This window comes from Xyrauchen texanus, chromosome 5, assembly GCF_025860055.1.
Source record: "Xyrauchen texanus isolate HMW12.3.18 chromosome 5, RBS_HiC_50CHRs, whole genome shotgun sequence".
Classification (NCBI taxonomy): Eukaryota; Metazoa; Chordata; class Actinopteri; order Cypriniformes; family Catostomidae; genus Xyrauchen; species Xyrauchen texanus.
In genome coordinates, this window is record NC_068280.1 from 12,051,352 (window position 1) to 12,071,225 (window position 19,874).

Consider the following 19,874-nt stretch of genomic DNA (forward strand, 5'->3'; position numbering starts at 1 on the left):
AACGAACATGACAGTTCACCACTATCCTTCCAGGTTTTAACATTGTGTAGGACAGTTCTTAACCCAATTCCAGTGATTTCAGCAATCTTCTTTAATGTTTTCTTTGCTTGATGCAGGCCAATAATTTGCCCCTTCTGAAACACAGTAACATCTTTTCCACGACCACAGAATACATCTTCCGACATGGTCATGGATAAGAAATGAGAAGCTACACAGTGCAGCAGTTTGGGTTAAAATAATTGTTGCCAGCTGAAACATATTAATCACTGCAATAATTATCGAATCATAGCCTCTAGGTATCTACTTCCAAACGGCAATTTTTTTTTTGCCAGGCAGTATATATATAATAAATATATAAACTATTGAACTTTGTACTTCATTATTAATTACTGTATTAAAATATTCCAGGGTTCTCACACCTTTTGACCAATTAATTTACTTTCCATGTTTTTTTCCCAGTCGTTTTCTGAATCCTGAAAAAGTTTTATTGCATTATGAATTACAGTATTTTTAATATGATATGGTTCCAACACCTTATGACCAAATAATTTCCATAACTTTCCATTATTTTTCCAGTCATTTGTGAATACTGAAAAAAGAAATATGATTACAAATATAACTTTTTATTGCATTATGAATCATTTTATTGTAAATATGCCAGGGTTCCCACACTTTATGACCAAATAATTCCATAACTTTCAATAATTTTTCTAGTCCTTGGTGAATAATGAATAATATTTTGTTATTATTATTCTATAGACGTTGCATGCATAACGAGCTCTAACGAGTGAAATGTGTTTAATGCATTTTCAAGGCCTGGAAATCACAAGTTTAAATTTCCTTGATATTATCAGGTTTTTCATTACATAAAAAAATAAATAAAGAGTATCATTACATTATATATTTTCTCAAATAAGGAGAAATATTATACAGCATGCATAGAAATGTGCATTATTTGCACTGCAGCATTGAGTTCTGCATTGTCAAGAATGTTTTGAATATAAATAAATGATCAACCTTTTGTAATAAACAGCTGGAGGATTATATCAAACAACAACAAAAATGCTGAAACAGAGAACTGGACTAAAATGGCATGTGACAAATGGCACATTGCATGTTTTACCATAAGTTTTATTACACATATTTGGTGACATTAAAATAAACTTTTTACTTTAAAATTTTTCACTTTCAGTATTACTTTATCACCCCACCTACTAAGACACAGTCAATGGATGAGCAATGGAAGATCCTTTTAAATAGTGTAGATGAGAATGAATAAACAACTTTTTGTTTATCAACCAATATTAAAATTTTCATCTAATACAAAGCTGGACACATTATTTATAATGTAACTTCAAAACATCTTAGAAAATAGTAAAATCATGTAAAATTCAATTTAGGGTTTCTGACACTACAATTTCAAAGTCAAAACAACAACAAAAAAGTAAGGTTGTAAGGAGTCTTTTTTTCAAGCATTGTTCAGATCGGCACCATGTTTGCGCTGATGTGACCTAAGGTGGTCTGGTCGTTTGAAGCTCTGTCCACAGATACCACAGCTGTACGGTCTTTCTCCTGTGTGGGTCCGTTGATGTACTTTCAAGATATCTGCCCGAGTAAAGCTCTTACTGCACAAAGTACACTTGTGCGGTTTCTCCTGCGTGTGAATGCGTTTGTGCAGCTTGAGGTTCCAAAGTCGACTGAACTTGCTCCCGCAAAGCGTGCAGGTGTAAGGCTTGTCTCCGGTCTGACTACATCGGTGTGTACGCAGGTCACTGAAGGACGAGTAACCTTTCCCACAGTGACTGCACAGATGGAGACCTTCCCGCTGGTGGACACGTTGGTGGACTTTTAGGTTGCAGGCCAGGGTGAAATTCTTCCCACACTGGTTACAGGTGTATGCTGCACTTGAACTGACTCGGTAGGAGAGCGGGTTGCCATTCAGAGAAGCCCGATTGTCTCCTAAAACTTGTCCATCTTTACAATCTAGAGAGATATTGAATGCATTTCCCTTATAAAGTCCAGTGGCATCATTAGCTGTGTCCCCAACATAAAGAGAGTGTCCTCTATGCTCAGCCGCTTCCATGAGGACATTCATGTCCTGCAAGTGGCCATCTTCATTAATAAGCAAACAGTGCATGTCTCGGTCCACATCTTTCCTCGCAGGGTTAACTTGTGCTGGCAAAGATCCTCTATTTCCTCTCTTACTCCTAATGGAAGAGCTGTGATGTCTTTCAACTTCCTCAGCTATGCCCTGCTTATTTTGAATGGGCCCTACCAATGCCGCATTACCCAACGTGTCTTCTGTTCTTTCTTGACCGTTCAGGTCTCCCATGTTCAGTTCATGCACACTGTATCTCGAAAGTTCCTCTGTGTTGTAACGTGTTCGGTATGGCAGTCCTTGGACATCTACAATATCTGCATAAGGCTCATTGTCAGTGGTCTGATCAAGTCCAGAGCTCCAGTCATCCTGAATCTGCTGCAGCTCCCGCTCACTGAAACTGTGTGCCGAGAAATCAGATGTCTCAGGTCCTGGAAAAAACAAAAAACAATGTTAAGTGTCTGTAGCGAGCAGGGTGTGGCCAAGCAGTAAGGATGAACACCTGGCGGACAATTATCTCAATCAGCCGGGAGAGAGATAGAGGAGCCAGGGCACCAGTTAGAGAGAGAGAGAGGGATGCACGAATCAGTGTGTGTTGACGTATTTGTGTCAGGGATTGTGCTGAAAAGCAAACCCTTGGTGTGACTGAAAAATGGAACAATAAATGTCTTACATGTGGATGTTAACCCAGCTCCCGCTTCATTAAGAATGTGATCTACCACATGGGTGCCGAAACACAGGATCTGGATGAAGGATGAGCTGTCTTTGAGTCCTCTCCGCTGACTGAAGATTTTAACACCAAGGAGTCCTCAATCCGGTGGTGCTGGAGCAGTGCGTAAGCGGTAACCAAAAAGGATGGCTGAGGGGGTCCAATGCCATCGCCATGCGTCGCTGACAGCGGTGCAACTGGCTGAGGACCATCTGGTAGCATGTTCGGGACCAGGCAAGTTTTTTTTTCTCTTGTCCTCTCTCTCTTTCTATCTCCCCTCATCCTGTCTGATTTCCCAGGTGGACCATCCAGCAGCAGGTCAGCAGAAAGGGCAACATTTCCCAAAGTTATGCAATACCAATGCATCATCAGCAACTAGGCCACATACCTTTCTTCACAATTTTGAATCAGAGTACAAATGGCTCTGTATTTATGCTTGTTTTGTTTGTATTTGAGATATCAGCTTCAAATGCTATTTGACATTTATGTTTGCATTTGATTACATATCCTTAATGATCTGTGTGTAATGATCCTTTGTTTTTTTTACTATAAATTCTTCTCCCCGCCCAGTAGGTGTCAATATGCATGAATAATGCGAATCGCCAAAAACAAAAGAAGAATGTTAAAGTAAAAGTGGAGATTAATAGTAATAAAGGACATACAGATTGATCTGTTTCTCACCCACACTTGCCACATCCCTTATGAAGATATAGATTTAACTACTTAAGTTGTATAGATTACATTTATGCTCTCTTTATATGCTTTTTGGACTTTTAAAATTCTGGTCACAACTAACTTGTATTGTATGGCCCTACAGAGCTGAAATATTCTTCTAAAAATGAAATTAAAGTCATACACAGCTGGGATGGCATGAGGATGAGTAAATGATGAGAGAATTATGTTGGGGTGAATTATCTCTTTAAATAAAACTAACTGGACTATAGACAGTTTATGTGTTGAAGCAGTAATCAGATGTTTAAACCACACCTTCAGTATCCAGTGTCCACCCATCCTGAAGCTCCTTATTATCAGCAGTGGCATAAAAAGCCTCTTCTTTTAGTATGCAGTCCAGTTTCTTGTCATCTGTATCTACAGACTGCAAAAAGCACAAAGAATAAAGTTATTCATCATACGAGCATAAGGTCATGGGTGTATTAGTGGAGATATATTTTGTGTACAATTGATTACATGTGCATTATAATGCCAAGCTGGGATAATAAGGCAAATATAAAACTTATATGCCGTTTAAGTGCTGTCGCAAGCTATTTCTATATACAAATGTTTTCAATACTCGCATATCACTTGTGTACAAAGCCAATGTAATGACAATTTCACTATGCAACATGGACCACAACAGTGTTTCCCAAACCTCTTCTGTGTTCCTGAGGCTGGTTTGGTCTTCTGATCTCTCTTTTACTAAAGGTATGTCAGTAGTCTTCAAATCACAGCTTCGCCAGCTTCCCTCCACAACTGTCTCCTGTTTGAGACTGCTTTGATTTTCTACATGTGGTCAAGGGTGAATGCAACTGTGAGGGCATTGATTAAACAGTCCTAAATTACCTTGCTAATATTAATACTCATACATTCATATTTATTCATTCATTTGATATACTTGCCAAGTACTACATTTTTAAATGATCAAAGATGAGGTTCTTACTGACCATACAATCACAATCTAGTCTACATTTCAATGATTGAGCAGATCAGTTGAATTGCGACTGTGAACAAACCTGATTCTTGTGATGAAATGTCTACTCTTTCCTCGTTAGATGAACGGGGTTTTCCACACTCTGTACACGTCAGTCTCCTGTCACTTGTCTCTTGATTTTTCCGTCTGGACTCGCTCCACTGCAGTCTTTTCTTCAGAGTCTCCACCTGTTCTCGACTGCGAGACACTTCATTCACGAAACTCTCCTCCACCAGCCGGGTGATCTCAAACATGGCAGCTTTAAAAACGGTCTCCATGACCCCGGACAGCTGTGACTGAAACGTGAGGATGACACTGGACATGGTGGAAAAACAAGAAATACACAAACCTATACTGGTTTCGCGTGTTTTTTTTTTGTTTGTTTGTTTTTATATCATAAACACACTATAAATGTTCTCCAGCTCCTCATTAGACGTTCTGACCAAATTGTCACATCATCTGCTTTTGTTTCCAGGCGTTTCACGATGAGATGCGAATTTCACTGCGTTTTTTACTGAATCATCTTTTATTGGTGTAATGTGCTCCAAAGAATTGCTAGTAAAGGCTAACTACACAGACTTCGACTGTCTGTTCTCCTGTTTTAAGTGTTTAAACCGTTTATAATAAATGGACGCTGAAACTCCGCATTGATCCAGTAGCATTCTCGTCCTGGAGAGGAACACATGAAAGTACTTCCGGGACCAACATACGGATGGGAGGAAGGGACAATATTAACACGGCTGAGAACTGCATCATCCCACGAATTTTCACGTGCTTTTCAAAGTTTAATTTATAAATTAGATTAACGACAATTTAATGAATATATATATATATATATATATATATATATATATATATATATATATATATATATATATATATATATATATATATCGCCATATATATGTATGTATGTGTGCGTGGTAAAACGGGGCTAAACGCACGTAGCTTTAAGACAATTAACTTTATTTTCTGGTCACAATATGAATCAAGATCGAATTTTTATTTTATTATTAATTATTCATGGAGCAACATACATAGTTGTGAAAATTATTAATAACTTATGGATGTTTTATATATATATATATATATATATATATATATATATATATATATATATATATATATATATATATATATGTTATTTATTATTTATTTTTCTTAAGAGGCAAAAATCGATCTGCGTTCCCACCATCAGGTCAATAACCCCACAGCGTTGCCCTATATCCCACCCTTAATATGGCGCTTCAGGGACAATGTCACACACCCCACCCATTACACAAGCAAGAGGGAAGCTTAAGCTGAGGTATCATGTAATCTAGTTATCTAGAATATCAAGTTTATATTGAATGTAAACTTTAGCTAGCAAGCAAGATAAGTTAACGTTGACAACTCACCGACTGAAACTGCCATGGTGTCCCAAGTGGTCTCTCCACTAACAGCAGAACGATGTTCCAGTACACTATAACATTTACCAAACCATGAAAAGTAATGTCTTTGGGTACCACATTGTCCATTATGCATTTTAATGAATTTGTACAATCCCGCATATTTTTCTGAACCTGTACCATTGTGCGATGGATATATAACCTGGCAAGTTCTGCAAAACTCTGAGCCTGCCTCAATCCCCAGTTGGCCTTGTTTGGCCCAAGGGTAATCGATGGGCCAAAGGCCATTGGTCGTTGGCCCTGAGAAAGGCCAGAGGAAGCATGATGAAGCCCCATTAGTGACAGTGGGAACGCAAGTGGCCCTGGCACACTAGCATGCCCTCATTTGGCCTGGTAGTGGAAATGTGGCTACTTAGGGTGAAGTTCCCCACATTTGGTGTAAAAGTCCATGTACACTTGGAGTAAAAGGCCCCCACATTTGGTGTAAAACTCTCCCACATTTGGGGTAAAAGACCCCCACATTTAGGGTAAAAGACCCCACACCATTTTCTGTTAATTTCATCACATTTGGAATGTCATAACATCTCAAGTATTCTATAAACAAATTAATCTCCATTGTAATATTATCGGTCAACGTAAGCCCACTTTGAACATTTTTTAAAACAAATCTATTCACCCACTTAATAAAAACAATGGGTTTTATGGGGGTATTTAACTTGAAACCTTGAATAAAACTGAAAATGATATGTATTTTGTTTCTAATAAATGTGATTATTTCAAGGATTCTCATTAGCTACATGCAACATTTAAGAAATGATTAAAAATTAGATAAAATTACCTAAAAATGTAGACACTGCACGCAATGATCTCATGGATCAGGAATATTTTGCAGTTTATAGTGACAAGCAGGTGTTTAGGAAAGTACTGTGGTAGTTTTTGTTGCCGTTTAGTGTTTTGGGAGAAAATAAAATCAAAAGTGCCTTTTTGCTCCAGGCGTCCTATATTTTTTATACAATAATTTTATTATTTCCACATTAATTAGAATTAAGCATTTAACACACTGGGAAGCATGCGCTTTTATCCACTTCCCTTGCACTGTAAATAAAGGGTTTTAAAATTCAGTGCATATGTTTAAAATACCGCCCTCCCCTTGATACGTCATCATGTAAACCTCGTCGCTTCTGTCACAAAGACCACAACATCTGCTTCGATCTACTAAATTAATCCGAATTTGACTATGCCGAATGTCAGGATGGAAGATTCCGAGACGTTTCAAACCCAATTCACATCCATTATGGCAAGACTCTTACAGACCGCTGTCAGGGAAGCAACACAACTTTTTGAAGGCACTTTGCTGCACTTGAAAGCGGAGTTGGTGCAACTGAGACAGGAGAATGTCCGTCTGAAGACATGTGATTCATCCAGTCAAGTCAAAAAAAGGTGCACTAAGGTTTGGAGTCAGAGGAATGACAATGTTGCTGAAAATCGCGATGTTGGAGTGCAGTGTGGTAGGTCTTTTTTTGATTACAGTATTTCTGGTTTATGGCGTTCACTAAACACTTCCTGGAAAATGATAACGACTTTTAACGGCGGATAGACTCTCTGAAAGAAAGCACTTAAAAAAAGCAGGTCTTCATATCTGCTCCTACGGAGTCCTATTGACCTTTATAATTTAATATTTACTGTCTTTTGATGGATGTTGGGAATGCACGAACGAACTGCAGCAACTACGTTTGCCATTTGTATTATTGATATTAACCAGCGTTTACAGACCATTCTTCTGTGTCTGTTTCAGTTTAAAGAGCAACATGCAGGTTGAATTTATAACTGAATTAATACTTTATATTGTCTGCAGAGGTCTTTTAAAAACACATATGTAGAAATTACTAATGAAATCTCATTTGATGTAGAGATTTTGATGAAAATGTGCTAGGCTCTGGAATACGCCTTTCCCGCCATCAACGCGTCATATGACGTAGGGCGAGGCAAACAAAAGAGCTCGCGGTCAGCTCTCATTGTGGGTGTTGATGTAGTTAGAGCAGTAGTGAGAGACAGAAAGTTTTAGAGAAGCCATAATGGTAAATTATTGTGTTTGTTGCACGAATTCCAGCCTGTCAGGACATCGTGTCCATCATTTTCCTTCTAGAAAAAACAAGGCTTTTCGGTCTTGAGTGCGTTTTGTGCAGGTGAAGAGAGCAGACTTCACTGCCGCGTCTGTTACCACACACTCGGTCGTTTGTGGCGCATATTTCACTCCGGAGAATTATCGACCTGGAGATTTGTTAGAGTCTCGGATGGGATTTCGGAGTAAGGACCACGTGAGGCTGATTACTGATGCTGTTCCCTCGGTGCACTCGATGGAATCAAGTCCACCGTCAAAGTGTACACCGGATTTTGGCGCGGGCTGGACTGGAGGACAAAGTGCTAACGTTAGCAGACATTCTGTGCAACGAAAACGAGGACTTAGCAGAGTAAGTCTTACTTTTAATTATTTTAACTCTTAATTTGCTCATAATTATAGGCCTGTGGGCCATCATAGGCATGTTCGTCCACACCGGAGAACTCGGTTTCTTCATTCGCATCCATTGTAACCTGAGCTTGAACTTGACCAGACTCCCTCGCCCATCGTCACTTCCGGTTAGTGCTTTATAGACGCGGAAGTTATTTTATCACAATTTATCTCAAAATATCGTTAATGGCTAAATATATATTACTCCAGTTCAGAAAATCTAGTTGTTTTATCATCAACATACACTATGCTATATAGGGGTGTCCAACCTGCATGTTGCTCTTTTTTTATAGTGATTTTTGCAGGTTTGGTCAGTGGGTCTTTTTTTTTCTTCTAATTTTTATTTGATAGAAAAGGCCATTTTCGTTGACCGGGGCTGCAGTCCTCTTCAGTGTATAGGACAACGTCTTCACGTGGGGGATATTACAAGTGATAAACTGGCAGATCTGTGCACAACTGAGGATAGGAGCAGACAGCTTGCATTGCTCCTCATCAAACAAGAGGTAAGAAATGACATGCAGTGTGTGTGTGTGTGTGTGTGTGTGTGTGTGTAGATTTTCAAGCTCCAAAAAGGGCATAAAGGCAGCATAAAAGTAATACATATGACTCAATTTGTTTAATCCATGTCTTCTGAAGTGATACGATCGCTTTGGGTGAGAAACCGATAAAAACACAAGTTCTTATTCACTATAAATCTTGGCATCCGTCGTCACCTTGGCATGTTCATGAGAGAAGTGTTATCACACACTAACTCATGCTTGGCGCAAACAAACCTGACATATTGTCACCAGGTTTGCGGTTTTCACACCCAGTTGGGCTATTTTTACAATGCAGATGTGAGTCAAAGTGATTGTCGTGGGTTAATTTAATTCGTTTGTTTTTTGGGGAAGGATGAGGGCCTCACCTTTAAGTACAGTGGCTGCAAAAATGTTGATGGTAAACACTAGAAAATGCAAATGTCTTATTCATGTACAATATGAACAGTTAGGCCGGATATCAAAATTTACAGGGAAAAATTACTAACATTTTGGCCTGTTTCTCACCCAAATCAATCATATTGTTTTAGAAGACATGGATTAAACCACTCGAGACGTATGGATTACTTTTATAAAGTTTTGGACCCCATTGATTTACATTGTGTGTTTTTTTTTTTTTTTTTGTCCATATATTCTTTAAAATACCTTCGTTTTTGTTCTGCAGAAGAAAGTCATACGAGTTTGGGACAGCATGTGTATATGATTAGAGACTTCATTTTCATCATTGTTTTCATGCTCTCAACATTCTGATTTTTTGTTCTTTGTCTTCAGCCTCTAGTGACTGAACATGACCAATACACACCAGGATACTTTCTATTGAAGCAAGAAGGTGCTGAGCCAATACTGGTGCGCAGAGAGCCAAATAAGGACACAGTGGAAAGAGGTACAAAAGCTCATCTGAAAATTTTCTCAGATTTGATATCCCTCATATTTTGAAAAATAGTAATTTTTAATAAAAAAATCCCAAAAGTACCCAAGTCCTTTAGTACTCTGAAATGGCAGCAATTATCAATTGTGTAAACACAATAAATGTGTGATTTAAAAAAATTAAAACATTACAATATAAAAGTTTTTTTATATTGGAATGTTAGGGTGGTTTTTGGGAGGTACCTTGCAGTCTGATTGGTTAGAGTCAGGACAGCAAAAGTACATGCAGCAGCAACAGTATTCGACACCCTTTTTTTGAGAAGATTATGGATGTTATTGGTTTCAAAAACAACTAGACAGAGCCTTAATGATGAAATGGGCTATATTAGAATGCATGGTCTTAAGACACTTTCTTTGATATCCAATTTGATCTTGACACACTATCTTAAAAATGTGTTACACTGAAAAAACAGCAAGATGCAAGACTATAGCCAAAGATCCAATACAATCTAATACATACTGTATGTACATATACCAACAAATAAAAATAGAACTAACTTGCTCTATTAGCCCCATCAGATCCTGAGTACTCTCAGCTGATTAATGTTGAGTCCTCAAGCAGTCAAAATATCCAAAATGCAAATCTTCTTACATTTTCATTTTACACTTCATGTTCTCTTTTGAATCTTCACCTCCCTTTGTCCACAGTTGTGATCCCACCAGCATTTAAAGCAATAACCAGGCACTATAGCAACTCTAGGGAAAAGTCACCACCATTAGTTACTAGGACCTCTTGTAGTCACAGAGTGGATTCCTGTGGTCACCAATCCGACTGGACTAAACACCCAGCCAGAGGTACAGCTGAAAGAACATCAGAAAACAGAGCCGGCTCGTCTTCCCAAAACCAAACAGAACGAGAAAGTGCATTTTTGTCAACCGAGACATCAACTATTTCAGTACAACATGCCAATTCAAACCAGACTCTTGTTCCCTCAATTAATTTATCTGTGCCTATGATTGAGCTGTCTGGTGTTCAAGGTTGTATAGCAATGCCTATGGTTCACGGTAGACCAAACCAGAATCCTGAAACAATAAACCAGCTAGCCCAGGAGGTGACCACACTAGTACAATCTGCCATACCATCAGACCATGTTTCAGATACAGAAGCATCAAATACATTTCCACCAGTCCAGGATCGGATTCTCTCTACCAATCTTGCTTGCTCTCAAGCCCAGGTTTTTGATTCATTGCCAAAGATAATGCCAGTGCATTCTGTGAGTTCAAGTCCATCATTCCAGTTCCCTTTGGTGCAACAACACAATCTGGCTCAGGCAGCTCAATCTTCTTATCTGCCAAGCCATGTTCCATATACTTCTCTCCACCTTCCAGTTACACCTATTCAGGGATCTGTCTCCACACTTCCAGCTTCATCAAGTAGTACCCCATACCCACCTCAACATACGCAATCTCAATATCCAACACAATCTGATCAGTTCTCATCTTCTTCAGACCATTTTTTTCCTCCACCTGAAAACACCCCAGGTTTACTTGAATCTCTGGATACTCTGCATTTGCACTCGCCCATTGTGATGATGCCCCAAGATGCCCCAGAGCATTTTTCTATGCCCCATTTTCAGCCATCCGGGCAACTTGCACCTCTGCTAACGCTGGAGGAGCAGCAAGCTGAAACTTCCTCCCATTCAAGTGTTGCTTTAGGGAGAGTACCTATTATACCTTTACAGACTGCAGTTTCTCCAGTCAATAACTTTGAAGTCTGTATTGGAGAGACTAAGTCAGTTTCCAAAGATGATGATTATGATGATCAAGACCTCTTAGAGGATAGTGAGGACAATAGTCCCACACTCCAGTCTAGACTGCGGAAACAGAGAAGGGCTTTTTCCAAATCCAGACAAATAAATTTAGCAGATGATGTCTGCACATTCAATTTCGAGGGTGAAAGGATAGACAGGGCACAGAAAGACTTGATTAGTGAAGCAAAATATTGTGGCACAAGTGTTTCCACAAATAATGCAAGTCAAAGCAAAACACTGCAGAGGAGTACGGAGTGCTCTGAGTGTGGAAGGGTGCTCAGCAATGCATCTGCCTTGGAGAACCACATGAGACTTCATACAGGTGAGAGGCCTTATACCTGCTCTCAGTGTGGAAAGGCCTTCCCTAGTGTACGAGGTCTTAACCGGCATGTAAAGGTCCATGCAGAGGAGAAGCGGTATCAGTGTGAGGAATGTGGAAAAAGCTTTGTTTACCACTTTACTCTTACCAAACATAAGCTCATCCACACTGGAGAAAGGCCCTTTCCTTGTAAAGTTTGCGGCAAGAGGTTTTTGGCCAAGGCAGACCGCTCTACGCATATGCGAATGCACACTGGAGAGAAGCCATTCTCTTGCACTCAATGTGGGAAGAAGTTTAAACACAGAGTTGCTCTAAATATGCACTTGCAAGGACATAGAGGGGAGAAACGCTATGTCTGCCCCCACTGTGAAAAGGGATTTGTGGATCTAGGTAATTTTAAAAGACACAAACTTATCCACACAGGGGAGAGGCCTTTTGAGTGCAAGGAATGTAGTAAACGGTTTACTCAGTCAGCCCATCTCAAGAAACATGTCAACACACAACATATGATTCATTAAGCAAAACTGACTTTGGCAATGAATTCAGTTGATCCATTCTAGAAAATGTAATAGAATTAGACCTGAAAAAATTTGTTATGGGGAGCTGCTCTCTGAAGTTTGTAGACTACTTTGCCTATATTAGAATGAACATGTTTCCTATAAAATATCATAGCATTCAGATGATTTGCAGCTAATGACAGAGAGTGGCATCAAGCAAGTCTCACACCAGTTGAGAAGTGCCACGTCGAGGGTAGAACAAGGCACAGGTATCGCATACAGGACGTGTCGATGTGGTGCAGGTGGTAGTCCAAATTTGTGAATCTAGTCACCATACACACAAACGTTACGAAGGTTTTTGTAAGAATAAACAAAGTGATGTTTATGATTTTGCTCAAATAATTTACAAGTGCTGTTTAATGGAGCAAAGATTTTTTTCAACATAGCATTTCTAAACATAATAGTTTATTTAGGCAACTTAGAGTGTTTATAATACAAATAGAAACAAAATTATTCAAAATCTGATGTTAATAGTCAATAGTGGATCCCTTTTGCTTGATAACAGCCTTTAGTCATTTGTTGTAGTTCTCAACAAGTTTTAGGCATTTCTCCTGAGGAGTTGCAGCCCATTCCTCCTTAGCAAATCTCTCAAGCTCCTCCAGATTTGTTGGTCTCCTGGCATGGGTCTTCAGTGTGGCCCACAGATTTTCTATGGGATTCAATTCTGGGCTTTGTGCAGGCCAGTCAAGGACGTTCACTTTGTTCGTTTGGAGGTAGTTCTTCACCAGAAGTGAGGTATGCTTTGGGTCGTTATCATGCTGGAAGACGAAATGTCGACCCATACCAAGTTTTGTTGCAGAATGCCTGAGGTTGTCTTTCAAAGTCTTCTCCTTTTTCATGGTTCCTTCGACCCTGATGAGATTCCCAGTTCCAGACACACTGAAACATCCCCACAGCATTATACCGCCATGTTTCACTTTGGGAACGGTGTTCTTTGGGTTGAGCGCCTCTCCCTTCTTTCTCCAAATATAGGCAACGTCTCTATGGCCAAAGTCTTCAGTCTAGCTTGGAGGTGTCTCTTCTACAGAAGTGTAGTTTTTCTTGGTTTCGCAGTCCATTCCTGTGCAGGGCTCTAGTGACTGTCTTCGTGGAGACATCAATCCCAGACTTGGCTAAATCATTCACTAGTGTCTTGGCAGTTGTTCTTGGGTCTTTTAGAAACCTCTCACCTGTTTTCTTTCCAAGGTTTTTGAAATATTTTGCTTCCTGCCTCTGCCAGTCTTGCTCTCCACTGTGTGGGTCTCTTCAAACTTCTTGATAATACTTCTCACGGCAGTTCTTGACACCTGAAAACGCTTTGATAAATGTGGTTTATATCCTTCTCTTGCTTTGTGAGCATTAACAATTATTTTTCTCAAGTCTAAACAAATGTATTTTGTCTTTGCCATGATGACAGTTTTATATTACTTCAGTAGTTGTTTTGCAAGATACTAATCCTCAATTTGACGTGTAATTTAAAGGCTTGGGGGATTAATTAGGTTAAATAACCAAATTAACAGTGGTTGGTTCCGTAGCCAAATTTTTTTTTAAGTGGGCTAATAATATTGACCTTAACAGTTTTAAATAATTAATTTGTTCCATGCAAATTTAAATAAATAAGGCCTTCTTCAGAGGAAAAATATAATAAGAAATACTGTGTTAAAATCCCCTTGCTCTGTTAAACATCACTTGGGAAATATTTGAAAAATAATTGAAATTTCATAGGGGGGCTAATAATTTTGTCTTCAACTGTATCATCCAATCATGACAAAACTAAGTAATCTATGTCCTTTTGATAATCATTTGGGTCGAATTGAATGGAAAACTACATTTGATGTCAGAAGTTTACAAACACTTAGGTTAAGTAATTAAAACAATTTTTTTTAACCACTCCATATATTAAGTCGTTTAGGACATGTACTTTGTGCATGACACAAGTACATTTTCCAACAATTGTTTACAGATAGATTGTTTCACTTTTAATTGACTATATCACAATTTCAGTGGGTCCGAAGTACTCCAAGTTAACTGTGCCTTTTAAGCAGCTTGCAAAATTCCAGAAAATGATGTCAACCCTTTAGCCAATTAACTTCTGATAGTGCCCTCCCTTCAAACTCAGTGCCTCTTTGCTTGACATTATGGGAAAATCAAAAGAAATCAGCCAAGACCTCAGAAAAAACTATAGTTGACCTCCACAAGTCTCGTTCATCCTTGGGTACCATGTTCATCTGTACAAACAATAGTATGCAAGTATAAATACCATAGGACCATGCAGCCTTCATACCGCTCCGGAAGGAGACGCATTCTGTATCCTAGAAATTAAAGTAGTTTGGTGCGATATGTGCGAATCAATCCCAGAACAACAGCAAAGTGCCTTGCAAAGATGCTGGAGGAAACGGGTAGACTAGTATCTACATCCATCAGATGAGTCCTATATCGAAATAACCTGAAAGGCTGCTCAGCAAGGAAGAATCCACTGCTACAAAATGCCAATACACCACAAAGTTGTGGCAAAATGGTTTAAGGACAACAAAGTCAAGGTATTGGAGTGGCCATCACAAAGTCCTGACCTCATTCTGATTTTGAATATGTGGGCAGAACTGAAAAAGCATGTGCGAGCAAGGAGGCCTACAAACCTGACACATTTACACCAGTTCTGTCTGGAGAAATGGATCAAAATTCCAGCAACTTATTGTGAGAAGCTTGTGGAAGGCTACCCAAAAGGTTTGACCCAAGTTAAACAATTTAAATGCAATGCTACCAAATACTAACAAAGTGCATGTAAACTTCTGACCCACTGGGAATGTGATGAAAGATATATAAGCTGCAATAAATAATTCTCTCTACTATTATTCTGACATTTCACATTCTTAAAATAAAGTAGTGATCCTAACTAAACTAAGACAGGGAATGTGTTCTACAATTAAATGTCAAGAATTGTGAAAAATTGAGTTTAAATGTATTTGGCTAAGGTATATGTAAACTTCTGACTTCAATTGTGAGTGGCACTGCAGAATTTTGAGCAGCCTCCCAAGTCAGAGTGTATCATCATAAATAATTTTTTGTATTTTAGAATGCGCTACGTCGTCCGCCAGATGCCATCTGCAAATATTATGTAGGTCGAATAGGTAGTGCTGGGGAGTCAAAATAATGGCACAGTTACAAAGGATGTGCACATATGTGTCATTATCATCATTATGAGAGTCTTGTGGACTTAAAGTACAGGGGTTTTAATTGTTGGTACTGACTTTTTTACCTGTTGGTTTTTACAATTTCATTGTATTTTTTCAGTGCCTGGTCAAGCCCATTAAATGTTAAAAATGTTAAATAAGTACAATTCTGTATTTTATTTTTTTTTACTAATTTTGCAAGAAGCAATGTGTAAACTGTCTACTGTCAAGTGATACTTTATTATATTTTTCTAGTGTAAATCAAACTATATATATCAATAAAAGCATATCACATAAAGGATTCTTTATCAAAGTGGTATTAAATTATAATTTAATATTAGTCACATTACTGTGCATTTGCACATAAAACACACATTTTTTGTGTTTTGAAGCTCTGTGCCCTCTGTGGGTGGTCTATAATCATGTGGGAAAAACAGTTCACCAATTGATTTTGTCACATTTAATGGCTTCATACAGCTCTATAGTCATTAAATTGCCTACAGTAATGGCAGAGTCAAAGATTAAGGTTCGAAGCAAGGAGGAAATAACCTCTTATAACTCCTGTAACCTCTCTGAAAACTGTAAAAATGTATTTTTCCCATAATGAAAGTGAATAGTGACTGAACCATGCCTTTTGTGTTGTACCAAAGTAATTTTTGGAGCAACATGAGTGTTAACTATGACTTTAATGTTTTTACATGATGCATATTAATCGAAATGACCACGTGCATGTAAACATGATAATTCATCCTTTAATTTTTGTTGTAGCCGGCCGCGCTACCCATTTTTGTAGCTGCTCCTTTAATTTATTTTGTAACTGCTCCTTAATTTTTTTTTCTCCTCATCTTGTTTTAGGAATGGCTGCTGCTTTCATTTATTTTAGTTGCTCCTTCTGGTATTTCTGTTGCTGCTTTCATTTTTTTTTTTTATAGCTGCTCCATTTGAATTTTTCTGTTGCTCCGATTCCTTTGGTTTTTACAGTTCCTCATGAATTTATGCTCCAGAGCTGCTCTTCCAGCCTAAAAATATTAAAAATAGTACAATTTCTGCAAACCTTAAAGCTCTTAAGCTACTACTACTACCTGTAAAAAAAAAAACTGAACTAATATAAACTAAGAAATCTGAACCTATAACCTATATCTAAACCTATAAACTAAATTCTAACCTCTTGCCATCTATGTTCATTTTATGAAAAATATATTTTGCTGACCTTACTGTGCTACTGGAGTGCTTGTGGTATCTTCCACCAAAAGCCTGGGCTTTATGCAAGGCGGAGACTGCAGCAAAATTGGATGCGTTTTTGTTTGAGTCACGTCCAGAGCACTAGCAAATAAGAAAGTGGAAGGTGATTGACGATTTGCAATCTATGCTCCAAACCTAAAGATACAAGTAAAACTACTAATTTTGCAAACATTTAAGCTCTTACAGCAAATACGGCCAGTAAAAATGAGAGAGAGATTTTGCTTAACTCACCGCGCGACTGGAATGTTTGAAGCATCTTCCACACAGAGTCTGTGCCTTACGCAAGGTGGAACATGCTCCACAATTGGCTTCATTTTTGTTGGCTTTAAATTATTATGAATGCATTAAATTGCAATTTGATTAAACACTCAGACTTTAAAAAAAAAACATTCACACTGGTTGTGCTCAGGGGTCTAGTAAAACTGTACCTGTATCTGGAAGGTGGCCGCTGCTCTGTGCTTGCAGGAGGGAGTCATGGCCCGAGAAGGCACAGTTAAGACAGCGGAGGGCAAAGCCAGAGAAAAAGAGGTGGCATGCAAAAGATATGCATTCTGTACTTGAAGCCTAAAGATACAAGTACAAGTACTTATTTAGCAAATATTTAAGCTCCAAGCAACTGCTGTCTTAATGTGAAAACAACCCAACAACTAAAATAAAAAAGCTTTGCTTCCTTGCTTTTGCATTTTAATCTCTAATTTTATATCAGAAGTTCAGCAAAGTGCTCAAAACGACATAATTTGGCACCCATTCTACAACCATAGTTTTGGGACTGATATTTTACTACAAAAAATGAGTTTTTCTGTGAAATCGGACTACCAGCCTGCTACAACTGGCAGCTTACATTCCTGAAAATGGATAATGCAGCTGCCTTCACACAGACAGATGAGAAAGAAAATGCCTCCTTTTAGATCAAACTCTACTTGCTGCACAAACTGCCTTAGACTTCTACTAAAAATCACAGCTCTTGAAACAAAACTACTTACAGTATTGCCAACCTTGACGGAATACACAGCAGAGAGTCACCGTAGACCTCCTCATCCTACAGCCAGTGAGTCATATGAATCAAACGTTCCTCGACAGGCTATACGGAGCATAAAAAACCCAGCAAAACAGATGGCAATAGTGACTGATGAAAGTGAGTGCTAAAACCAGTGGCATAAACAGGGCGCTAGACCCAAAGTTACTCAAAATATGAGACAGTCACAATCATCGCATATTGCAGCATTGGCATCTTCCTCTCCAGTTATGGCTCGACTAACCAATACTGGTATTCTAGATTTAAACCATTAATGAATGTGGTGGAAGAAACCCAAAACGTGATCAGGCTTAGATCACAACAGCCAGCAGCTAACACTACATCTGGAAGGCGCTCAAGTTCTAGCTGGCAGCGGCATTCAGCTGAGAAAACAGCCGAGCCCAGCACTCTGATAGTTGCCCTTACGAAACAAAAATATATGTGAATATATTGGAAATTGTAATGTGATATATTAAATAATACATGTTCATATATGGGAATCTATTGCTTATATTTTTCAATATTCTGCAATATATGCATTAACCATGTATGGCTATATATTGAGATATATAGCAATAACAAGACAAAAACTATACTATATTTTTACATGTAATAGCTTTATTGAAACACTCAAATAATTTCTCTTTCATTTAGTTAAAGCATGGATTTACCTACAGCATTAAATGTCTCAAATATATATTCCCAATATGCCTACAAAGGTGCCCAATTCTTTACAGATTCAGGCAAATGAAAACATAAATGTAAATTCAGTGACCGATTTGTTTTTTAAACTGTTGGACAAAATCTACAACCATTTTTATTTTTACATTTTACACACACACACACATCTGAGCCTTAATATATAAGGAAATATATTTTCTTTGAGTAAGGCGGTGTGACTCAATTATCAGAAACATTAGTAGCGGGGCTACTACCACTTGCTGCATTCCTTGAGCAACGGTTTCTGTGTTGAATAAGGAACTTCTGAACATTCTAATGAATCATAAGACTGTTAATCGAGTTATTATACATGTGGGGGAGAATTATATTCAGAAAGAGCAGTCAGAACTCCTTAAAGAGGGATTTCAATGAACTCTTTGAAACACTTGGAAGATTTAAAGTTAAATTGTTCATCAGTGGACCGCTCCCAGCCCAAGGAACAAATATGTTTTCTCGGTTGCTAAGTCTAAACACTTGGCTTCACAAAACCTGCAACAAAAGGACTGAACTACATTGAAAATTTTTATATTTTCTGGAGTCAAAGAGAACTGTTTAAATCAGATGTCCTTCACTCAAACAAACTTGGTGCAAAAGTGCTAAATGACAATATCTACTTCTCCCTCCATCCATTTGCAATGCGCACAAATCCACTCAACCTGGATGGCACACAAATACCACCGCAGTGTCTGGATGACCAAAGGATCGCACTTCAGAACCTGGATTGACATTTGATCAACAAATCCCACAATAACACAGTGAAGACACAACAACATGGGGCTGAGCCCCACACACAGAGCATACTACAGTCAGACTGTGACAACTTATAACTGCTCCAAGATACAAGACGCAAGGACAATTTCCAGGAAAAAAGTCAAGGGACCCAAGATAACAACAACATACATCAGCCTCCAGAAACATCAGAGCCACAGTCTCTGTCACCACATACCTTCTCTCCCTCTTGTCAACATCCCCACTCCTGAGCTTCTCTGAGAAAATGGAGGAACTAGTGTATGCTGGTAAAAAAGCTCTCCCACTCCATTGCTGTGAGCCGCAGATACAAACCAAAACAATGGTTGGCCCCTCTACCACCAAAGCCTGCAGGCCCAGCTCACCCTCAATCTGAGAGAGCTAAGTGATAGGAAGAATAAGGCTTTCTCAATGTGTATAGCAAACCAATCTAATCTGTTGCATATTAGACAGAAATCCAACATTACTGTTGGGCCAAAAACGGATAATGTCAAATTAGAACATTTAAACATCTGCCTAC

General features: G+C 38.6%; 2 protein-coding genes across 2 annotated transcripts; one reads left to right on the forward strand and one right to left on the reverse strand.

Annotated features, from left to right (window-relative positions):
• Positions 1–662: 662 nt before the first annotated feature.
• Positions 663–5,165, reverse strand: si:ch73-109d9.2 (uncharacterized protein LOC565042 homolog). The gene is made up of 4 exons (XM_052126743.1): positions 4,538–5,165; positions 4,177–4,307; positions 3,795–3,903; positions 663–2,529 (listed from the first exon to the last, which is right to left on the reverse strand). Exons 1-4 carry the CDS (start codon positions 4,815–4,817, stop codon positions 1,469–1,471), a joined length of 1,581 nt encoding a protein of 526 aa, XP_051982703.1. The 5' UTR covers positions 4,818–5,165; the 3' UTR covers positions 663–1,468.
• Positions 5,166–7,071: 1,906 nt separating this feature from the next.
• LOC127643826 (uncharacterized) lies at positions 7,072–15,925 on the forward strand. Its single transcript, XM_052126733.1, has 4 exons — positions 7,072–7,390; positions 8,743–8,894; positions 9,699–9,810; positions 10,503–15,925. The coding sequence occupies exons 1-4, from the start codon at positions 7,120–7,122 to the stop codon at positions 12,440–12,442; spliced, it is 2,475 nt and encodes an 824-aa protein (XP_051982693.1). The 5' UTR covers positions 7,072–7,119; the 3' UTR covers positions 12,443–15,925.
• Positions 15,926–19,874: the final 3,949 nt, after the last annotated feature.

Bases quoted from the DNA above. Each gene is read 5' to 3' on its own strand.
- si:ch73-109d9.2 (XM_052126743.1), bottom strand. From the start codon at position 4,817: ATGTCCAGTGTCATCCTCACGTTTCAGTCACAGCTGTCCGGGGTCATG. The intron at 4,308-4,537 runs GTTTGTTCACAG...GACCACATGTAG, and splicing joins CATTTCATCACAAGAATCAG to AAAATCAAAGCAGTCTCAAA. The intron at 3,904-4,176 runs GTTTGGGAAACA...TGCTTTTTGCAG, and splicing joins GCCTCAGGAACACAGAAGAG to TCTGTAGATACAGATGACAA.
- LOC127643826 (XM_052126733.1), top strand. From the start codon at position 7,120: ATGCCGAATGTCAGGATGGAAGATTCCGAGACGTTTCAAACCCAATTC. The intron at 7,391-8,742 runs GTAGGTCTTTTT...TTTATTTGATAG, and splicing joins CGATGTTGGAGTGCAGTGTG to AAAAGGCCATTTTCGTTGAC. The intron at 8,895-9,698 runs GTAAGAAATGAC...CTTTGTCTTCAG, and splicing joins TGCTCCTCATCAAACAAGAG to CCTCTAGTGACTGAACATGA.